General features: G+C 41.1%; 2 protein-coding genes across 4 annotated transcripts in view; one reads left to right on the forward strand and one right to left on the reverse strand.

The window, feature by feature from the left end:
- Positions 1-1,176: 1,176 nt before the first annotated feature.
- RBM12B (RNA binding motif protein 12B) lies at positions 1,177-7,787 on the reverse strand. Of its 3 annotated transcripts, XM_014965430.1 has the most exons (3): positions 7,678-7,787; positions 4,627-4,672; positions 1,177-3,893 (listed from the first exon to the last, which is right to left on the reverse strand). In XM_014965430.1, the coding sequence occupies exon 3, from the start codon at positions 3,863-3,865 to the stop codon at positions 1,766-1,768; it is 2,100 nt and encodes a 699-aa protein (XP_014820916.1). In that variant the 5' UTR covers positions 3,866-3,893; positions 4,627-4,672; positions 7,678-7,787; the 3' UTR covers positions 1,177-1,765. The 3 variants fall into 3 exon arrangements, with proteins under 3 accessions (XP_014820916.1, XP_014820917.1, XP_014820918.1); XM_014965431.1 differs by having other exon boundaries at positions 1,177-4,672; positions 7,678-7,761; XM_014965432.1 differs by lacking the exon at positions 4,627-4,672 and having other exon boundaries at positions 7,678-7,735.
- A 1,008-nt stretch (positions 7,788-8,795) lies between these two features.
- The window catches only part of TMEM67 (transmembrane protein 67), a 30,448-nt gene continuing 22,007 nt past the window's right edge, over positions 8,796-17,236 (forward strand). Inside the window, exons 1-7 of the mRNA XM_014965152.1 lie at positions 8,796-8,974; positions 11,479-11,567; positions 12,976-13,069; positions 14,516-14,615; positions 15,048-15,117; positions 15,229-15,303; positions 16,499-16,561. Coding sequence (XP_014820638.1) covers positions 8,839-8,974; positions 11,479-11,567; positions 12,976-13,069; positions 14,516-14,615; positions 15,048-15,117; positions 15,229-15,303; positions 16,499-16,561 — 627 coding nt within the window. The 5' untranslated portion in view covers positions 8,796-8,838. The remainder of the gene's footprint in view (positions 8,975-11,478; positions 11,568-12,975; positions 13,070-14,515; positions 14,616-15,047; positions 15,118-15,228; positions 15,304-16,498; positions 16,562-17,236) is intronic.

Raw genomic sequence — 17,236 nt, forward strand, 5'->3', positions numbered from 1 at the left:
AAAAAAAAAAAAAAAAAAAAAAGGCATTTAAGCATTCAGAATTTGAAAATTTGGCCACATACAAGTTTCTTTGCTCAGAGGAATCTACATATACAGACTTAGCATTATCATTCTCATTCTAAATGCTTTTTTCCTAGCACTTAAAACAGAGGACAAACAATATGCAGAAGAAAGAAAGCTACACTGGCCTTTTAAAAATTACAGAACAAAAAATATTTCTCTTGATTTTGTTTGCTTCTACTTTAAAGTGTTTACATGGAAGTTTAGTAAAAATGACAACTTTACATAAATAAAGTAATTAAGGTTTGATCACCAGTAAGGGTGATGGGTCACTGGACCAGGCCACCTAGAGAGGCTGTGGAGTCTATTGACAATCAGGCAGCCAAGGCCTTGAATAACCCCTTCTAGTTGATGCTCCTTCAAGAAGGGGATCAGAGACCCCCAGGTCCCTTCCAACCTCAACTGCTCCATGAATCTATGTTTTTTTTGGTATTGCCCAAGCAAAGGTTCAAAGTTTTCATCACCAAGTTGCAACTCTGTTGTCTTAATTTGAGACAACATTTCATAAAATTCATTAGTATATCTTCTATGGTTGCAGCGTCAACAAAGTCCTTATCCACACAACTAAAGTTTCCCTCTAAGACTGCATTTTGAAGATGCAGTTTTTCCTCCAACAGGCTAGCTTTTATTTCTTCCTAAAAAGTAAATATGCGAACCATTCTAAATACTGACAAAGCATTTATTTTCTTACATAAGAAAATAACATAGTTGGTTGTCAGCTTGGCTGCCAGTCACAGATGTTAGCAAAAAATAATCAGAGATTGACCTGGAATGCATCCAGACATCATTAGCAAGTTAATATTCATATTACGAGCATACGGAGATTGAAAACAAAGACCACTCCGAAAGCTCAGGCTGAAGTCAGAATTCTTGATCTAATTCCAACATTCATTTTCTGCTTCAAGGTACTACAGGGAGTGAGAACAAGAAAGCTTATCCCACTCATTAATACAGATTTTGCAGTCTTTTTCAACACAGCAATGAATGGTAGTTTACAAACTGTAATACTTGACTCTTTTCAGAGGAGCAGCCAGCATCATTCTCACCAAGACCCATGTATGCTGAGCATAATAGTTGAGATCATTAACTATACAAGTTTTAAATGTAAGACACGCGTTTAATGACAATTTCTTTTTTATTTAAAAAAAAAATTGCGAAGCCAGCTAATGTGAACAGGAAGCTCTTTTTTCTTCTTTTAATAGAAATGCCTTCAACCACATGAAACAAAAAAAAAAATCTGAACAGTTAACAAAAAAAAAATCAGTCATTTTTTAGTTTTATTAAGCTAACCTCAGTAAGAAGTGTTATTTACTAATGCAGGTAGCACTGAAGTTCTTCTATTTGAACCGTTTGTGTGGTCAATCAACCAGCACTTAAACTTTTATTTGATGTAAAGTCATGGGACACGGAATTAAAGCAAACTAAAAAAACCCCAAAGCATTACAACTCCATGCCTTTATATCTTGATGTAAGACATTCAATATCCTCCAGAATTTCTGGGTTCTTCTCTGCCACAAGAAGCAGGCACAATACAGTTCTCGCATCTTAACCATACAGATATTTCAACCAAGAGCTAAACAACTGAACTATTTACAACCGTTGATGGAAACAGCTTTTTCTGCATCACCCAGTAATTAAAAAAGTGAAAATAACTGTCAATACTGTCAAATCTAGAATGTCTTATTCTAGAGCAACTTTTACTCCTTTACAGCAAGCTCAACTTAACTTTCCGTGGACCAATTGGCCTATCATTCAGTTCATTGATAGCAGCCATAGCTTCCTCATAGTTTGTCATAGCAACGATGGCATCACCTGAAGGTAATCCTTGTTCATTATACTGTACAGAAACTGACTCTGGTATGACTCTGTAGCCATAGAAAAAATCCAGAATCTCATTAGGAGTAGCTTTAAAAGGTAGATTTTTCAATCGAATAGGAACAACGCGTTCAGAACCACCACTGAAATTTGGATCCGGCATAAATCTTCCTTCAGGAAAATTCCCCATTTTATTATTCCCAAACTCCATTCTGCCAAAAGGTTCACCGTCCCCACCGAAATCCATGAGGGGTGGCGGACCTCTAAAATCCTTAGGAGGGCACATGAAGTCCTCAGGGGGGTGCCTAAATTCAGAAGGATGCCTGAAGTTCCCAGGGGGACCAAATGAATGCATGGGTGGCCCTTGTGGTGGCCCAGATGGTGAACCAACTGGCCGGGAAAGGTCACCTCTGTCATACGGATGTGAATGACCCTGAATTTCATTTGGTGCAGACAACGGTACATTTACACCAAACTTCTGCATCTGCTCTTCAGATATAAGTCTTATTAATACCTCTGTTCCCAAGAACCTTCGACGATTTAAATTTTCTGCTTTCATGGCTTGTTCTTCAGATTTAAACTTCACTAATGCTTCTCCCAGCCCAACTCCTTTGTCATCATAGAGCAAGTAAATATCATCTTCATCAATATCAAATCTTGCAAAGAACTTTTGCACTTCAATTTTTGACACATCAAATGGAAAATTCCTTACATAAACACACATCTTAGGGCCGGAATGACCTTCCCGGTAACCTTTGTCTGGTATGGCCTGTCCAGGATGATCTCTGTCCTGCGATCTTTTCCTCTCACAAGAATCAATTATTTTCAACATTGACTTTTTTGAAATTGGAAAAATGTAAACAGGACGGTTGAGAAGAACCTTCCTATGACATTCCAAAGCAGCCTGATAATCTCTCTCGCTCCTCAACATCACAAAGGCATCTCTAGTCCTCCTCTGATGCTTATCTGTTAGAAGCTTGATTTGTTTGCTGCATATATCCAGATCAGGAAAAAAAGCTCTCAAATCTCTCTTCTCCACGTTAGTAGACAGATTTCTTAAGTGTATGTAATACTCCTGGCTGGGAGGTGAACGAGAACGTGTTCTTTGTCTCCTTGGGGATCTCGAATGAGAATGCTTCCTTGAATGCATGTAACCTGAACTTCTTGGGGACCGGTCTTCGCCGAAAAAACGATCCATTTCATTTGGCATGTCTACCCTGCCACCATATTCAATCCACCGTTCCTCTGTAGATGGGCTAATTTCTATGAACCTCGGACCCATGTATTGTCTGTGACGTTTAAGTCCTTCTAAGGCATCACCAGGCGTGGCAAATTTTACCAAGCAATCACCATTGTTTAAACCATTGCGATGCTTTATCAGAATCACTCCATCCACATGTATCCCAGAAAGGAAAGCACGTACTTCATCTTCCGTTGCAGAGTAAGGTATACCACGGAGAAATAAATAAAGATCATCTGGGTTAAACGGATGAGAATCCTTTCTTGACTGATAGCTCGATTTAGGCATACCTATATCACCATGTCTCGTGCCATTGGTATGGAAACCAGCCTCCGGATGATTTGGTGGACCATAACCAGGTTTACTTATTCCTTTTGGAAAAGCCGGGACTAAATGTGGAACGTCTCCAACACCCGATGCACCAGAACCATTAGCACCTGTTCTTCTAGAGCCAGACATAGTTTCTCGCCCCCCTCGGTCAAAGCGTTTCCGGCTCATTTCTATGGTACTCTGCATCTCTGCCTTGCTGCTGAGAAACAGCTCTATGCGCGAGTCCTTGATAAACCCTCCTGAACAGCTCATGGCACGCCGTGCATCTTCATCTGTTGCAAATATAATAAAAGCCTCCCCAATCTCTCCTCCAATAATATGAACACCTCCATCAGGAATATTCAATCCCAAGAAGAAACGACGAATATCTGGAGGACCCGCAACAACAGGAAGCCCCTGTAAACGGATGACTACAGCCATGCTGAGCTCAACCCACAGCAAAAATCACCTGCAGACAAAAAGGTACACATGATAGCACGTCTTTAGTACTCAGCTATTACAGTATCTTAACACTTAAGAAGCTAGAGCCTTTTTAATGAATGTCCTTGTCTCAATCAAGAGAGAAGGTACTGAAACCCCCACAAGGTCACAAGAACAAGATTAAAACAAGATTCACTGAAAGTTGATTAGTCAAACTATTTGCTACTCCACCAGCACACGTGCACAAGCCTATCGATTCCCTGTCCTAAGGGCAACAAAATCCACCTAAGTCATTCCTCACCATCCATGATACCTAAAGAACACCTAAAGCCTTTCACGGCATAGTTACTGTATGCCAGAGACCTCTGCCCAGTCCTAAGGAATAATAACAAAAATATTTAAAAAATTCCTGTTTACTTTTGAACAGGACATGTGATCGTAGCACAGAAAATACTAGGTGATAAAATGAGAAAGGAAAAAGGATAACTACGTCACTGGAGGATGAAGTAATTCACCAACAGTGATGACTCTACTGCTTTGACAAGTTGCTCTACCCAGTGACCAGTTCTGTTCAATAACACACGTTTTCTCAGCGTTCAAAAATCTTGTCTCTTTCACGTAGTCAGAGCATTAGCTGCAGCAGCCACATGCACTCAGGAGAGCATCTCCTACTTCCCAGCCACGAGTCTGAGAGAAAAAAAACGCCTTGCATGATCTTGTCACAATACTCAGTGAGAAGTGTTAAGCTTTTTGCAGCTTACCTGTTTCTGCTTTGAAGACCTGATAAATTCTGTAAAATCAACTTAACTGTGGAAAGAAAACGAAACATAATTAATGGCTGATATCTGTACTTCACTTTACATACTGTGCTACACTGCTGCAGCTCATCCATAGCCGTGGCTAATCGTAAAGCCAAGCAGGTAATGAACCCACAATCTGGGCTGCTATGAAGAACTCCTTCCATGTTCCAAGACGCTATGCACCGCATTTTTGTGTTTCCATTTTAGAAGGAAAAGAAACTCAAGATTTAAAGTTGACTTCTGGAAATGATGAAAACACGATGAGATTACTTGGTCATCGATTGTGCCATACTGAACTGTTGAAATGAAACAGCCTGACAGTATATCGAGGGAAAAACTCTCAATTCAAGTCTTTTGAGTCCTTGAAAGGTCCGTAAGTCCATCTCAAGATTACAGGATGTGTCCATTCTTCTAAAATCCACCTGCTTTGAAAGTTCACAACGAGTATGCTACCCACCACTCCAGCACTGCACTTACAGTGCACTTCACTCACAGTGAAGACTATCAAATGGAAGAGCAAAAATATCCAACACAGAGAAACTTCAGGGAGTACTTCAATTTATTTTCCCTATATGTTTACTGCCTTTCAAAGCTAAGAACAAGAATCACTTTAGTACACTGTCCTGGCTTAAATATATCCTCATCTTCAACATTATCTAACATCACACAATACACAGCACAGAACTCAGAACAAACACAAGCTTCCCTAGCAAATGACTACATTCCTTAAAAAAAAAAACAACAAACAAACACAAACAAGAGCCCAACTCTCCAATAACAAGCATCTGAGAATATCCCTTGTACAAATCCCTTGCTCAATAACAAAGTCCTGGATCCTGATGCCAAGCCATCTATTGATCACAGTAACTATCACTCCACCTGAGCTTAGCAAACCAAGAGCAAAGCCCAAATTCTGTAACTAATGGATTCTACATCACTTCTACATCAGCACTTTGTAAACACAAACAACCAAAAACAACCGCCTATTTAATACCTGCACTAAGGACCATCTGTTCTCTAATTTTGTGGTGGGTTGACCCCAGTCAGCAGCCAAGCACCCACAGGGGTGATCATTCACTCCTCATTCCCACCAGCCCGGATGGGGAAGAAAATATGAACAAAGCCAAGAAAACTTGTGGGTAAAGATAAGGACAGTTTAATCCATGAAGAGAAAAGATGAAATAAAGGAAATCATTCACCACTTCCCACAGGCTAACCGATGCCCAGCCTGCCTCTGAACAACCATCTTAGAAGCCAGTAAAAAAAATCGCCTCAAAAAACCCTAAAACAATCAAATAAAAACCACCTTCTTCCTCTACCTCATTTCTTTGTTGCTGAGCATGATGTTACATGGCATGGAACATCCCTTTGGTCAGTTTGGGTCAGCTGTCCCGGCTGTATCCCCTCACAGCTCCTTGCCTACTCCCAGGATACTCACCGGGGTGGCAGAGTGGGGAAAAAAAAAAAAAAAAAGAGAAAGCCTTGAGCTCTGCAAGAAGCCAAAACACTGATGTGTTGTCAACACTCTTTTATAGCCACATTTCCAAAACAAAGCACCGCAGGGGCTGCTGTGAAGAACGTTAACTCCATCCCAGCCAGACCCAGTACACTTTGTAATGTATCTTCTCAAGAGGTGTGACGGCAATGCCAAAAAGCAAGGAGAATGCAAGGGCAGAATTTTCTTACAGGACCTTCATGTCTTGAAAAATCAAATCCGCTGCCCTGCTACTCCGTGGTGTATTTAATCTGTAGTATTTCTGAATTTCACAACTCTGCATTCTTATCCCAATTTTTTAACAGCATTCAGAACAGAGCTCCTCAGTACTTCTTCGGTGATAAATGGCAAGTTCTCCACGATTTACCATGGATACACCATACAGCCTTCAGTGGTGAACACTAGACAAAGTGATTCCAGATCATAATGTGCTATTTAAGAAGTCCACAAACAGAAATGCAAGTTCAAGTAATAAGCTTTTACTGACTGTATAGTCAGTAACATCATATGTAACAGGAACCGTAGACGAGCCATCCAACAATTAAAAGTGAATGACCTAAAACGGTGACTTTTGGGGATGAAAGAGCCACATAAATCTATTCATTAACTGAGCAAGGACTTCAGAGAGCAAAGATTTAGATAATAAATAGATTGACAACTTCAAGCCACCAATTTAAAAGCACAGAAGTGCGCACACGCCTTTTAAGAACTTCTATATTTCAACTGACACCACTAAAAGACAGAACTATACCTATACTTCCACAGCGTCTGCAAGTTCCAAAAAGTATTAAAACTTCACGAAAGAAAAACAAATAAACAAATAAATTTGCAAACATTGTCGAAAACTAAGCCTCCACTAGACTAGTATTTTTACCCCAACACTGGAAGACTGCATGCAGTGAGCGTGCAGGCTAGAAAGAACACCCCCACGCACCCCAACTACAAAACTGCGTCAATATGAGAACATGAGAAGAATTTCTTATGCTAATCTTCTTCAAAGCCAGCCTTGGCAGTCGAAGTGAGCTATTACTCGTGCCAGTTTTCACACAGCTGGCGGAGGACGCGGGTGAGCTCTGCAGCAGGGCCGCCCGCACGGCCACCATGAGCGCGGGGCCGCCTCCGAGCGGGAGAAAGCCCCGGCACCGGCCCTTAACACCGCTCCGACCGCGGACGGAGCAGCCCAAGCCCGGGAGGGCCGAGCGGGCGGGCGAGACGGGGGCGCAGGGAGCGAGGGGACGCGGGTCGGGGGGAGAGGCCGCTCCGCCTTGTGATCCGACCCCCGCGGAAAAGCCCACCCTCCCCCGAGCACCGGGACAGGGCCGGAGGGAGCGCCGGGGAGGGAAGGGTGGCGCGGAGCCAGGCGGTAAGAGGAGGCCGCGGCCGGGGGAACGGCCGCGCAGCGGTTCCGCGAGGGCTGGGGCTGCCGAGAACCGGCTGAGGGCGGGAACCCCGCGCCCTTTGGTTACACGCAGCGCCCCGGGGGAGCCGGTCGCTCATCCCTCACGCCATCCACCCACCGGACAGGCCACCAGGAGAGGCTGGGCGGCGAAGCCCCGCTGCCCGCGGCTCCCGGCACGGCACCACCAAGATGGCGTCCCCCGTCGCTCCCCCCCCTCACGGCGCTCGGGGGAGAGGCCGCACTGCGCCTGCGCGACCCCTTCCCCTCCGCCTCGACCCGCGCCAAGTCCTTCCGGCCATCGCGCGCCCCGCCAGCAGCCCCCCCTGCTGCTTTGCGCCGTCTCACGCCCGGTTCCCGCCCCCTGCGCATGCCCCATCCAGCCTGGCCTTGAACACCCCCAGGGAAGGAGCATCCACAGCTTCTCTGGGCGACCTGTTCCAGTGCCTCAGTACCCTCAGAGAAAAGAATTTCTTCCTAAAACCTACTATAAATCTCCCCTCTTTCAGTTTAAATCTGTTACCTCTTGGACCTATTGCTCCACTCCCTGATAAAGAGTCGTACCCTCAGAGAAAAGAATTTCTTCCTAAAACCTACTATAAATCTCCCCTCTTTCAGTTTAAATCTGTTACCTCTTGGACCTATTGCTCCACTCCCTGATAAAGAGTCCCTCCCCATCTCTCCTGGAGCCTCTTTAGGGACTGGAAGGCCGCCATAAGTTCTTCCTGGAGCCTTCTCCAGGCTGAACAACCCTAACTCTCTCAACCTGTCCGCACAGGAGAGGTGCTCTAGCCCCCTGAGCATCTTCACAGCCCTCCCTCGGACCCACTCCAACAGGTCCATGTCCTTCCCGTGCTGAGGACTCCAGAGCTGGACGCAGTTCTCCAGGTGGGGTCCCACCAGAGCGCAGCAGAGGGGCAGAACCACCTCCACGACCTGCTGGCCACGCTTCTTTTGATGCAGCCCAGGATGCGGTTGGCTTTCTGGGCTGCCAGAGTGCATTACTGGCTCGTGTCGAGCTTCTCATCCGTCAACACCCCCAAGTCCTTCCCAGGGCTGCTCTCAGTCCCGTTATCCTGTATTTGTGTTTGGAATTGCCCGGTCTGTGCGTGGGGTTGCTGCCCCCCCCTCGCCGCCCCGAACGCTTCGCCTCCTGCGCTGGCCGCTGGCACTTGCCGTACCCAGAGGCGACTGACCAATCAGGGCGCGCCGCCGGAGGCCGCGGGTAGCCATGGCGACGCCATGGCGCTGGGGCGCCGCTGCCGCCGCGCTGCTCCTGGCCATGGCGGCGTTCCCGCCCGCCCGCGCCTTCTCCCTCCCGCTCCAGCGACCCGCCGACTGCGGCGCCGCCCGCTACTTCGACATCTCCCGCCTGGCCTGCGGGCCCTGCGGGGCCCACCAGCGACAGAGCGCCGGCGGTGAGCGACCCGGCCGTGCCGGGCTGGGGGGAGGCCGGGCGGTCCCCGGGGCCGTGCGGGGCCGGCGGAGCTCGGGGTGAGGTGTCGGATCCGCGCCGAGATCCGCCCTCCGGCAGCGGGAGGTGCAAAACCTGGGCTCGGGTTTTGACCGGTAAAAGATCTGGCCTCGGGGGCGGTTGTGAAAAGGCAGCGAAACGGGCCGGGATCCTGTAAAGACATAAATGGCCACAGCACAAGTTTGGTGCCTCCATCTGAGAGGCATCCCAGGGAAACGTCTGCACACCTGTTTTTTTATAATCTTTCTTCCCTCAAGCATTTGTATGGCTATCGGTGTTCACACCTTCATCAGTAAAGTTCCATAGGGCCCTGAATTTGTACTCTCAAACACTTTCATAACTTGAAACTCCTTGTTGAAACCTGAGTGTCTGAGATGTTAAGTATCTGAGATCTTCAGGCTGCGCTTGTGCTAATCCAAGTCCCATGTGGGAACCTGCAGCACACGAGACACCTTGACAGTACTAAATGAAGAATACAGATGATAGTCGGCTTTCTTTAGGAGATAAAATGGTTTGAGAGTGTCCATCTTTTCTAAATACACAGCCCAAGAGAAGTGGGAGTTCGCTACAAGAAAGAAATTTGAGATACTAAGACCCAACAGCATCTCTCTTCAGAACTGGGACCTCGGTCAGATGCGGTGATCTGGATGGCTGTGTTCACAGCTGCTGCGTAGAAGCTGGTCACTTCTCTCACTGCCATCACAGTGTCTTAAAAGAGTAACCCCATAGTTTGCTTACAGAAAAAAAGCACTGTAATAGTTTTCAGACCCCCAGATGTCAGTGTCTAGAGCCATAACTCCCTTTTAGGCTTGAATCTTCATCTAACTCAAGGGTTTCAGAGAGAGATAAATTCCAGGGGGAGGTCAGGGATTTAATTTTTTCCTCAGCATCTGACTGGAGCAGTGTAGGTGGCTGCCATTCAGTCTGCTATTTGCATCTTGTCTGAATTCCCCTTGGGATTGCACAAGTCTGCACATGCACTCCATAGTTAGCTCCTCAGCGTGGATTCTGCTTTCAAGCAATCTGCCTAAAAATTTAGGTACCATCACAGCAAATGTCACACCTCGAGTCTCTTTGTTGATCTGATCCCACTGGGCTTTTTCTTCCGTATAATTAATGAATGGTTGATCATTTGGACCAATGTTTCTGTAAAACTGGTGTCGTGACGATGTACTTTAAGGTTATAAACATTTTCACAGAATTTTACATGAATTTTACATGCACAGTTGAATAAGCTTAAATAATAATAAATACAGTTTATTAGTGTATAGAATCAATTTTGGTCTTGGTATGTGTGCAAAAATGTGAAGAGAGGTCCATGATAGTGAGACTGAAGAAGTTTCTGAAAGAAAAGTTATGCCATGAAAGTAGTGTTTACTTTAAGTTCATACTAGATGTTAAGTATGTTTTGTTATTCACTGAAAACCATTCAATGTAAAGCTTCACCCCCATGCCCAATTTTAAAAGCTTTGAGTTTAAAATAGCTTTGCAAACAACAGTTATATTTTGAAAAACCTTTGCATATAAACTTGTTTTGATTTTAGGACTGACTTCCTAGTCAAAGGATAAGAACTGTCTACAAACATATAATGCTGGTGTTGTAGGGAGTGATAAGACAGGGATAGGAGTGTCTTTACAAACAGGGGAGTTAGCTGAAAATGCAGAATTTAGGTAACTGAAAAACCACAGAAGTTGAAGTTTTCACCTTTTGAGTTTAGTACGCATGCTTGATAAGCTTATGAATATTAATTTCTCTGCCTCCAGGTGGCATAAAGGTAGAGTTAATGATACACGCGACGTATGATATGTACGATGTGAGGGAGGGGTACATGCTAGAGGAAAATATGAAGTAGGCGGGTCAGGGAGTACCTTCCAAGTAACTCGGGGAATGGGGAAAGGAAAAGGGTCATGTGAGGCCAGGGAGTTACCATAAAAAGGAGGCTGTGTCCTCTGGCAATGTTGAGACACCCCACAGGGGTATGTCCCAGTGGACTCTCCCTTTATTCGAATAAAGTTAACTATTTCCAGGACTCCTCTGTCTCCTTTGTGAACACCGACGTCTGGCAACAAGATTTTCTGCATAAGAGGATGGGCTAAGAATAGCTCTGTGGTAAGATTTAGAGGGAGAGATTACATCTGTTATTAAACCAATCAATACAGTTTGGTTTAAAAAAAACCCACAAAAACACAAGCATGAGGTTCCAGTTCTGCCCTGGTGTAACAGTCAGCCTAGTAACGTTTTCTAAACCATCGCTGTACAAACTGTGACATGAACATTTTTTAAAAAGCAAGATGGTCTTTGTGCACATCTCACTCAGATGTTTGATTTGTCTATCTAGTAATTGATATCGATCTCTTCAGAAGAATAGCAGTTGCTCTTAGTATTCTATGGAAAAAGAAAAAAGTGAATTTTATATAGATTAAAAGTGTATTTGATTTTTTTTTCAGGCAGTTCATGTGTATGTCAGCCAGGGTACAGGATGGTTTCTAGTAATGGTGGGTCCTCCATTATTTGTGAAAAATGCCCAGAAAATATGGTTAGTATTGAACTTTTCCTACTTTGCCATAATAATAACGCTTTTTTAATTTTAAATTTCCTCCTGACTGCTAGTTATTTTTCATTAATTTAAAATTATCTTGCATAATATTCTTTGCTTGGGAATTTTTAGGACTGTGCTTATAGGTAGTAATTTTTTTCTCTTTAGAAGTGTATATTACTATTATTTTGCAGGCATTTTTTCATTGTAAATTTGACCCCACAGACAAAGAAAGAGTATTTTAAATGTTTAATTTCCTTCCACTGCTTTTCTTTTCTACTTCATGTTATGTTATCCTTGCCCAGAGAACACAGTTTTATAGAATGCCAAACATGCTTTTCAACTCATAGGTATCTTTGATTTATAAATCCTATTATTTTAATACTTAGGCTTTATCTTCGTAGTCCCTGATACTTAATCTTTTTACTTCAAAATGAGCTGTTGGTATTATGTTACTTTAGTTACATATAACTTTGTAGTTTGGTCAGGTCTTTCTACCTTCCTGGAGAAATTAAGCTATAATTTTGGGTCATATTCAGAGCTTTTTACCACTATAGTAAATAGAGAAGTAATTTTTCTCCAGCAAATCCAAGTTTTCATGGTGAAAGCCTTCCTGAATACTTCTTTCTCTCCAGTAACTGTAGAACTGTTAAGAGACCAGATAGTTGTGTAAGTTACGTGTTTAATGGCTAATGTAGTAATTTTCCTTCTCTTTCCATTTTCATGCTACATTAGACAGAGACATTGACAAATATCCATACATCCATTGGTGTTGAGATCATTCTGCTGTTTCTTTCTCTTTCCTGTAATGGTGGCATTTGTCTTTGATCCTATGGCAAAGTGGAGAAGGGAATAACATCAGTATCACCTGAGGATGAGCAGTTACCTTCATTTTCCTCATCGGTTTTAGTCTGTAGTGCAGCTACTTCATAATATAAAGTGTGAATATACAGATGTGAACTGTTTGAGTACATACAAAATTCCCTGCAGTTAAATAAGCTGCTTCACTTAAAACTCCTCCATTTCCATTACTTCTATATATTTATATGCAAATATGTGTATTTATGCATTGTTATGTGTATTGATTTTTTTTTCTCCTGGTGTAGAACCTCTATATCTTTTTTTTTTTTTTTTAAACCTTCCACTTTTATTAACTCTTATCTTCACTTAAGTGTGTTAGCTAATGGTTCAGAAAAACTTAAGAACACGTTTTTTTAGTCTTTGTCTGCGTAGGAATTACTTTTTCCAGATCTTTAGCCTTTTTTGTTTTCAATACTTCATGAATGTTATCGATGTTGTTGTATCTGAACACGTTTTCTAGTAAATAACGTCTGGATCAGACATTCTTTGCAGATATTTGGTGATGTCTTTATTTTTGCAAATTGTATAGTTTTACATTTTATTTTAGAGTGGAGTTACTCAAGATGGGTGGAATTGTATTACTTGCCCTAAAGGCCTAAATTCAGAAGGAAAATGTAAATGCCTCCATAATGAAATACTAGGTAAGGACTATACACAAGTTATGAGACATTAGTCCTTATTTTAGAGTTATTTGAGTTTATTAAGGCATGCTCTTCTGTTCAATAAGAAAGGAGAATTAACATATGTTTATGTATCTAATGTAAAAATTCACATTCCTCTTGACCTTAAACCTCATTCCTGAAAGACAGCAGATAAATCTGTACTGTTGTTTACTGCAATAAAAACTATTATGCAAGCATTGAAAAAATGAGTGCTGGTGTGTCACTTCCTTTCAGCTGGTTGATACTGGGTGGAGGAAAAACCAGTAAAATGTTTTGAAGGATATAGTGCACAGGTATTTCACAGTATGGGAATTATACACATATGAGAAGGTAGAACAGAATAGCCTGAGTGAGCCAAGCAAACTGCTGTGTGTTAGTATCAGTAAATTTCATGCCTCCCTGAGACACATTCCAATTTTTGTGATTCCCTGCGTCATCTTTCCCTATATCTGTGCCTCTTACTTAATGCTCTCTAACAGTTGCAGATTAATTTCAGTCGACACAGAGAATTAATTTTAATATTAACTTGAGTGTCTGTGTTAACTATATTTTTGCTTGTCTTGCATAGTAATAAACTAAGAGCAAAGTATAACTTTCATTAAGGCTGTAAAACAGAAGAGCTCTTGGGACATCTAGTTTTCCTTGTTTTCAAAGACATAGGATGGAAAAGACTTTCTGTGTGCCTGGAATTCTTTGAATAAGTATTACTCACGTCCACTTTGGTTACGTATCCAGCCGGCTCTACTGGAGAATCACTGGTTTCCAGATCATTAATTTAAAAGGAATCTGTAAAAGAGTAAACACCAAATCAGCTCCCTTAAACTTTATGAGAGTTACAAAATACATCTTGAGCATTTATGGTAAAATATTTTTTTACCATAAGAGAAAGCAAACATGCAGAAAGAACATTAGTATTGTAGTTATTTTGATCTTCTTTGTATCGCCTTTTTTTTTTTTTTTTTTTTTAACAATTAGACTTGAAGTTTCCTGCCAAATTATTTAATTGCTTGGAACTTTGAATTCGTAGCATTTACATTAATCATTTCAAATTGAAATTAAAAATATTTTTTTGCCAGTACTTTGCAAACTTGGTATTTTGACTTTTAGGTTTGCAGTGAAGCTTTAGTTTGAAATTTGGTTCAGAATAGATAAGAAAGGAACAGCAAGACTGGATGTGAAATATTGCATTTCTCATTAAAACTAGAGTGTATGTGCATAGCTATAAACAATTCATATGTACATATATCTATGTACATTTATAGTGGATGTTATTTGCAAGTTGTGCTCTTGATTATTTTTTTTAAAATAAAATCTTTGCACTTATGTTAGATCTGCGTAGACACTATTTTTTCACACTTTTCTTAGCCTGTGTGACATACTGTGCATCATGCAATTTTATCACAGTTGCTTTTCTTTTTGACTTAGTGGAAAGAAGTATCGAGGGCGTTTTGCTTAACGAAGCATTATGCCTACGTTGCAATGGAAGTGAGCAATCCTTCTCTGCTTCAGACTCGGCAGGAAATAGGTGAGTGTTCTTTGCCTTTTGTGATGGTAAATTTGAAGGGGTCCTGTTCTCTTTAAATGGAATAGGCTCAGAGGAGCAGTCTGTGTCGTGGAGATGACACTTTTAAAAGCAGTGAATTGGAAATCCTCAATCCCATATCAAACTCAAAATGTTTGCTGTTCACTGAAGTCCTTCTATGACCATTGATTTGTTTGTTTTCCTTTGGTGTGACTAAAAAGCAGGCAGAAAAAGAATTCTTATTTTGATAACTGACTATTTCTTTTCTACTTCACTGTCAATAGAAACAAATCAGTAATGTCTTTTGGATTTTAGTCCAAACTAGTGAAGGTGCTAACAGTGTTATCAGAATTACTGCATAATCAGTATTCACTAAGTACTAAATCTCATACTTAACTACATTTAAAGGGCATTCTTCATATTTGTGATCCATAGGTGTGTAAGGTGTGAGCAAACATTCATCAATGCAAGCAAGTCTTGTGACTGCAGCAGCCCAAACATTTTAGTAAGTAGAAGAATGCTTATTATACTGAAGCTCAAAAAAAAAAAAAAAGTTATATTGACAAATGTATAAATTTCTATTTTTTTTATTTCTGTTTTTTTTTTTTTTTTTCAGACTGGGGGATTGTGTTTCAGTGCCAGCGACAATTTACCACCAAAGGGAGTTGCAACTGTTCGTTTTGGACAGCTAGTAAGTGTGTTCAGTCTTAAAACATTTTCAGGCTATCTTGTTACTTACTTTCAGTAAGTCTTTTAAATTCCATTCCAAAAAAACAAAGGTGGTGGTTTGTTGTTTGGTCACAGTGATTGCAAACTAATTTGCATCAAGATAGAGTGTAGACATGTAGACCAGGCAAGCATTGTTCTAATGGAATATGTTTAAGAAAATTCATGCCCTTTTGGAAACTGAAAAAGGGAAGTAATTAATATTAATTTAGTCTCAAAACAGGTAGTATGTGCTCTACTGTATTAATTGTATGTATTTAAAACACACACTCATGTGACAAAAACACTGAAGAGTTCATGAGAGCCTCTGGGCTTTTTAAATTTTTTTCTTTTTACTATGTAAAGTCGTATTCATATAAAATATTTCAAAGAAGATATAAAGACTGACAGAACATTTTTAGTTGCCAGAAAGAGCTGATTAAAGAAACAGACACCTATATAATTTGAGGCAGTGAATAAAATTGTCTAACTCCTTGAATTGGCTAATGATTTAAAATACATTCAAATGTTTGGCTAATGAACTTGTATTAGTTGTGAAATCTGTTTGAAGTTAGGACCATTTTCCATGTAGCTCTGAATTCAGGAAATGCTATATGGCCTATAAATGTAGTTTGTTCTGAAATGAATTAAAGACTACTGCTTGAATGAAAGCAAAAAACAGTCTTCAGTTTTCCTGACAACAAATACTGACCTGGCTTTCTGAAAATGCACTCTTCTAAATAGTATTTTATTGAAACCATGGCTTTTCAGGTGCTTACAGTATGTATGAAAGTTATGTTTATTTCAAATATGAGTAGCTATAAAAAGCAGGTTGTGAAATAATTAATATGTCAAATTTGGTCCTGAGTTAAATTTACTACCTGGTCAATACCTTACCCTTGAAATCATTAATACATCCCTTGTGCAGGAAAGAAAACTCCTTTGTCACAGAATCCATATTCAAAAGTTAAATATTTCTGCTCTCAACTTAGCAAAATGAAACAAATTAATGCATTATGGTTGTGTTTTGAACTGAGCTGGTTTGATTTAGACATTTACAAAAGACAGAAAGCTCTTAGAAAAAAGTAAGTAGCATCTTTTAGGTGACATAGATTTCCAGACTGTTACGTTATGGACAAATTGTTCTGATCAAAGACAGTGAATTATTTCCTTATGTACAGGGTCTAACACTGACATCAGCATGGTTTCTGAAAAACCTGCAATCTTCAGCCTCTGCCTGTTGGGTGAGTTTCATTAATGTTTGCAGTTTGCTTTTTTATATAGAAGCGATACTCTATAAAAACATGGCGCTTTAGTTTTCGGAAGTTAGCTTGCTTATTTTTAAAGAATCTTATTTTGAGATGGCAGTAAATAAGAAAAATATATATACAGAATGTTTAGAAAAGGTCATGTTTGTGGCTGCTCCCATCACTGCCTCATACACACAGCTCTGAGACGGAATCTCCTACCTGTCCCATTCATTTTTACAAACTGGGACTATCCTCATGACTTACTGAAGTTTATCCTGTTTGTCCATGTCAGCCTGCTCAGCTCTTCAGAGGTGCTGCTTGAATGTAACATCCAACTGCTGATCTGACCCACACAATGGGTGTTGGCAAGTTAACTCTAGTGCAGTGGTCACTGCACGCAGATGCCAGCCATCATGTCTATCTATCACCTGGCAGTGACCAATAGTATAAATACAACATCATTTAGGAACAGCAGAAAATAAAAACTACTAAAACTGAAGATATTTATGATACCTGCAACTGTAGTTGTCAGTCTTAGGTCTTTGATGGAGTCATCTTTGTCATACAGCCTAAGTAGTGTTGAACATTTTGATTCATACTTCATTTTCTGAAGTCACATCATACCATCTAGCTGATGCAACTAAAATAAACTGAAAAAGTGAGAGCACT

The sequence above is a fragment of the Calidris pugnax genome, unplaced genomic scaffold (assembly GCF_001431845.1).
Source record: "Calidris pugnax isolate Ruff unplaced genomic scaffold, ASM143184v1 scaffold41, whole genome shotgun sequence".
Lineage (NCBI taxonomy): Eukaryota > Metazoa > Chordata > Aves > Charadriiformes > Scolopacidae > Calidris > Calidris pugnax.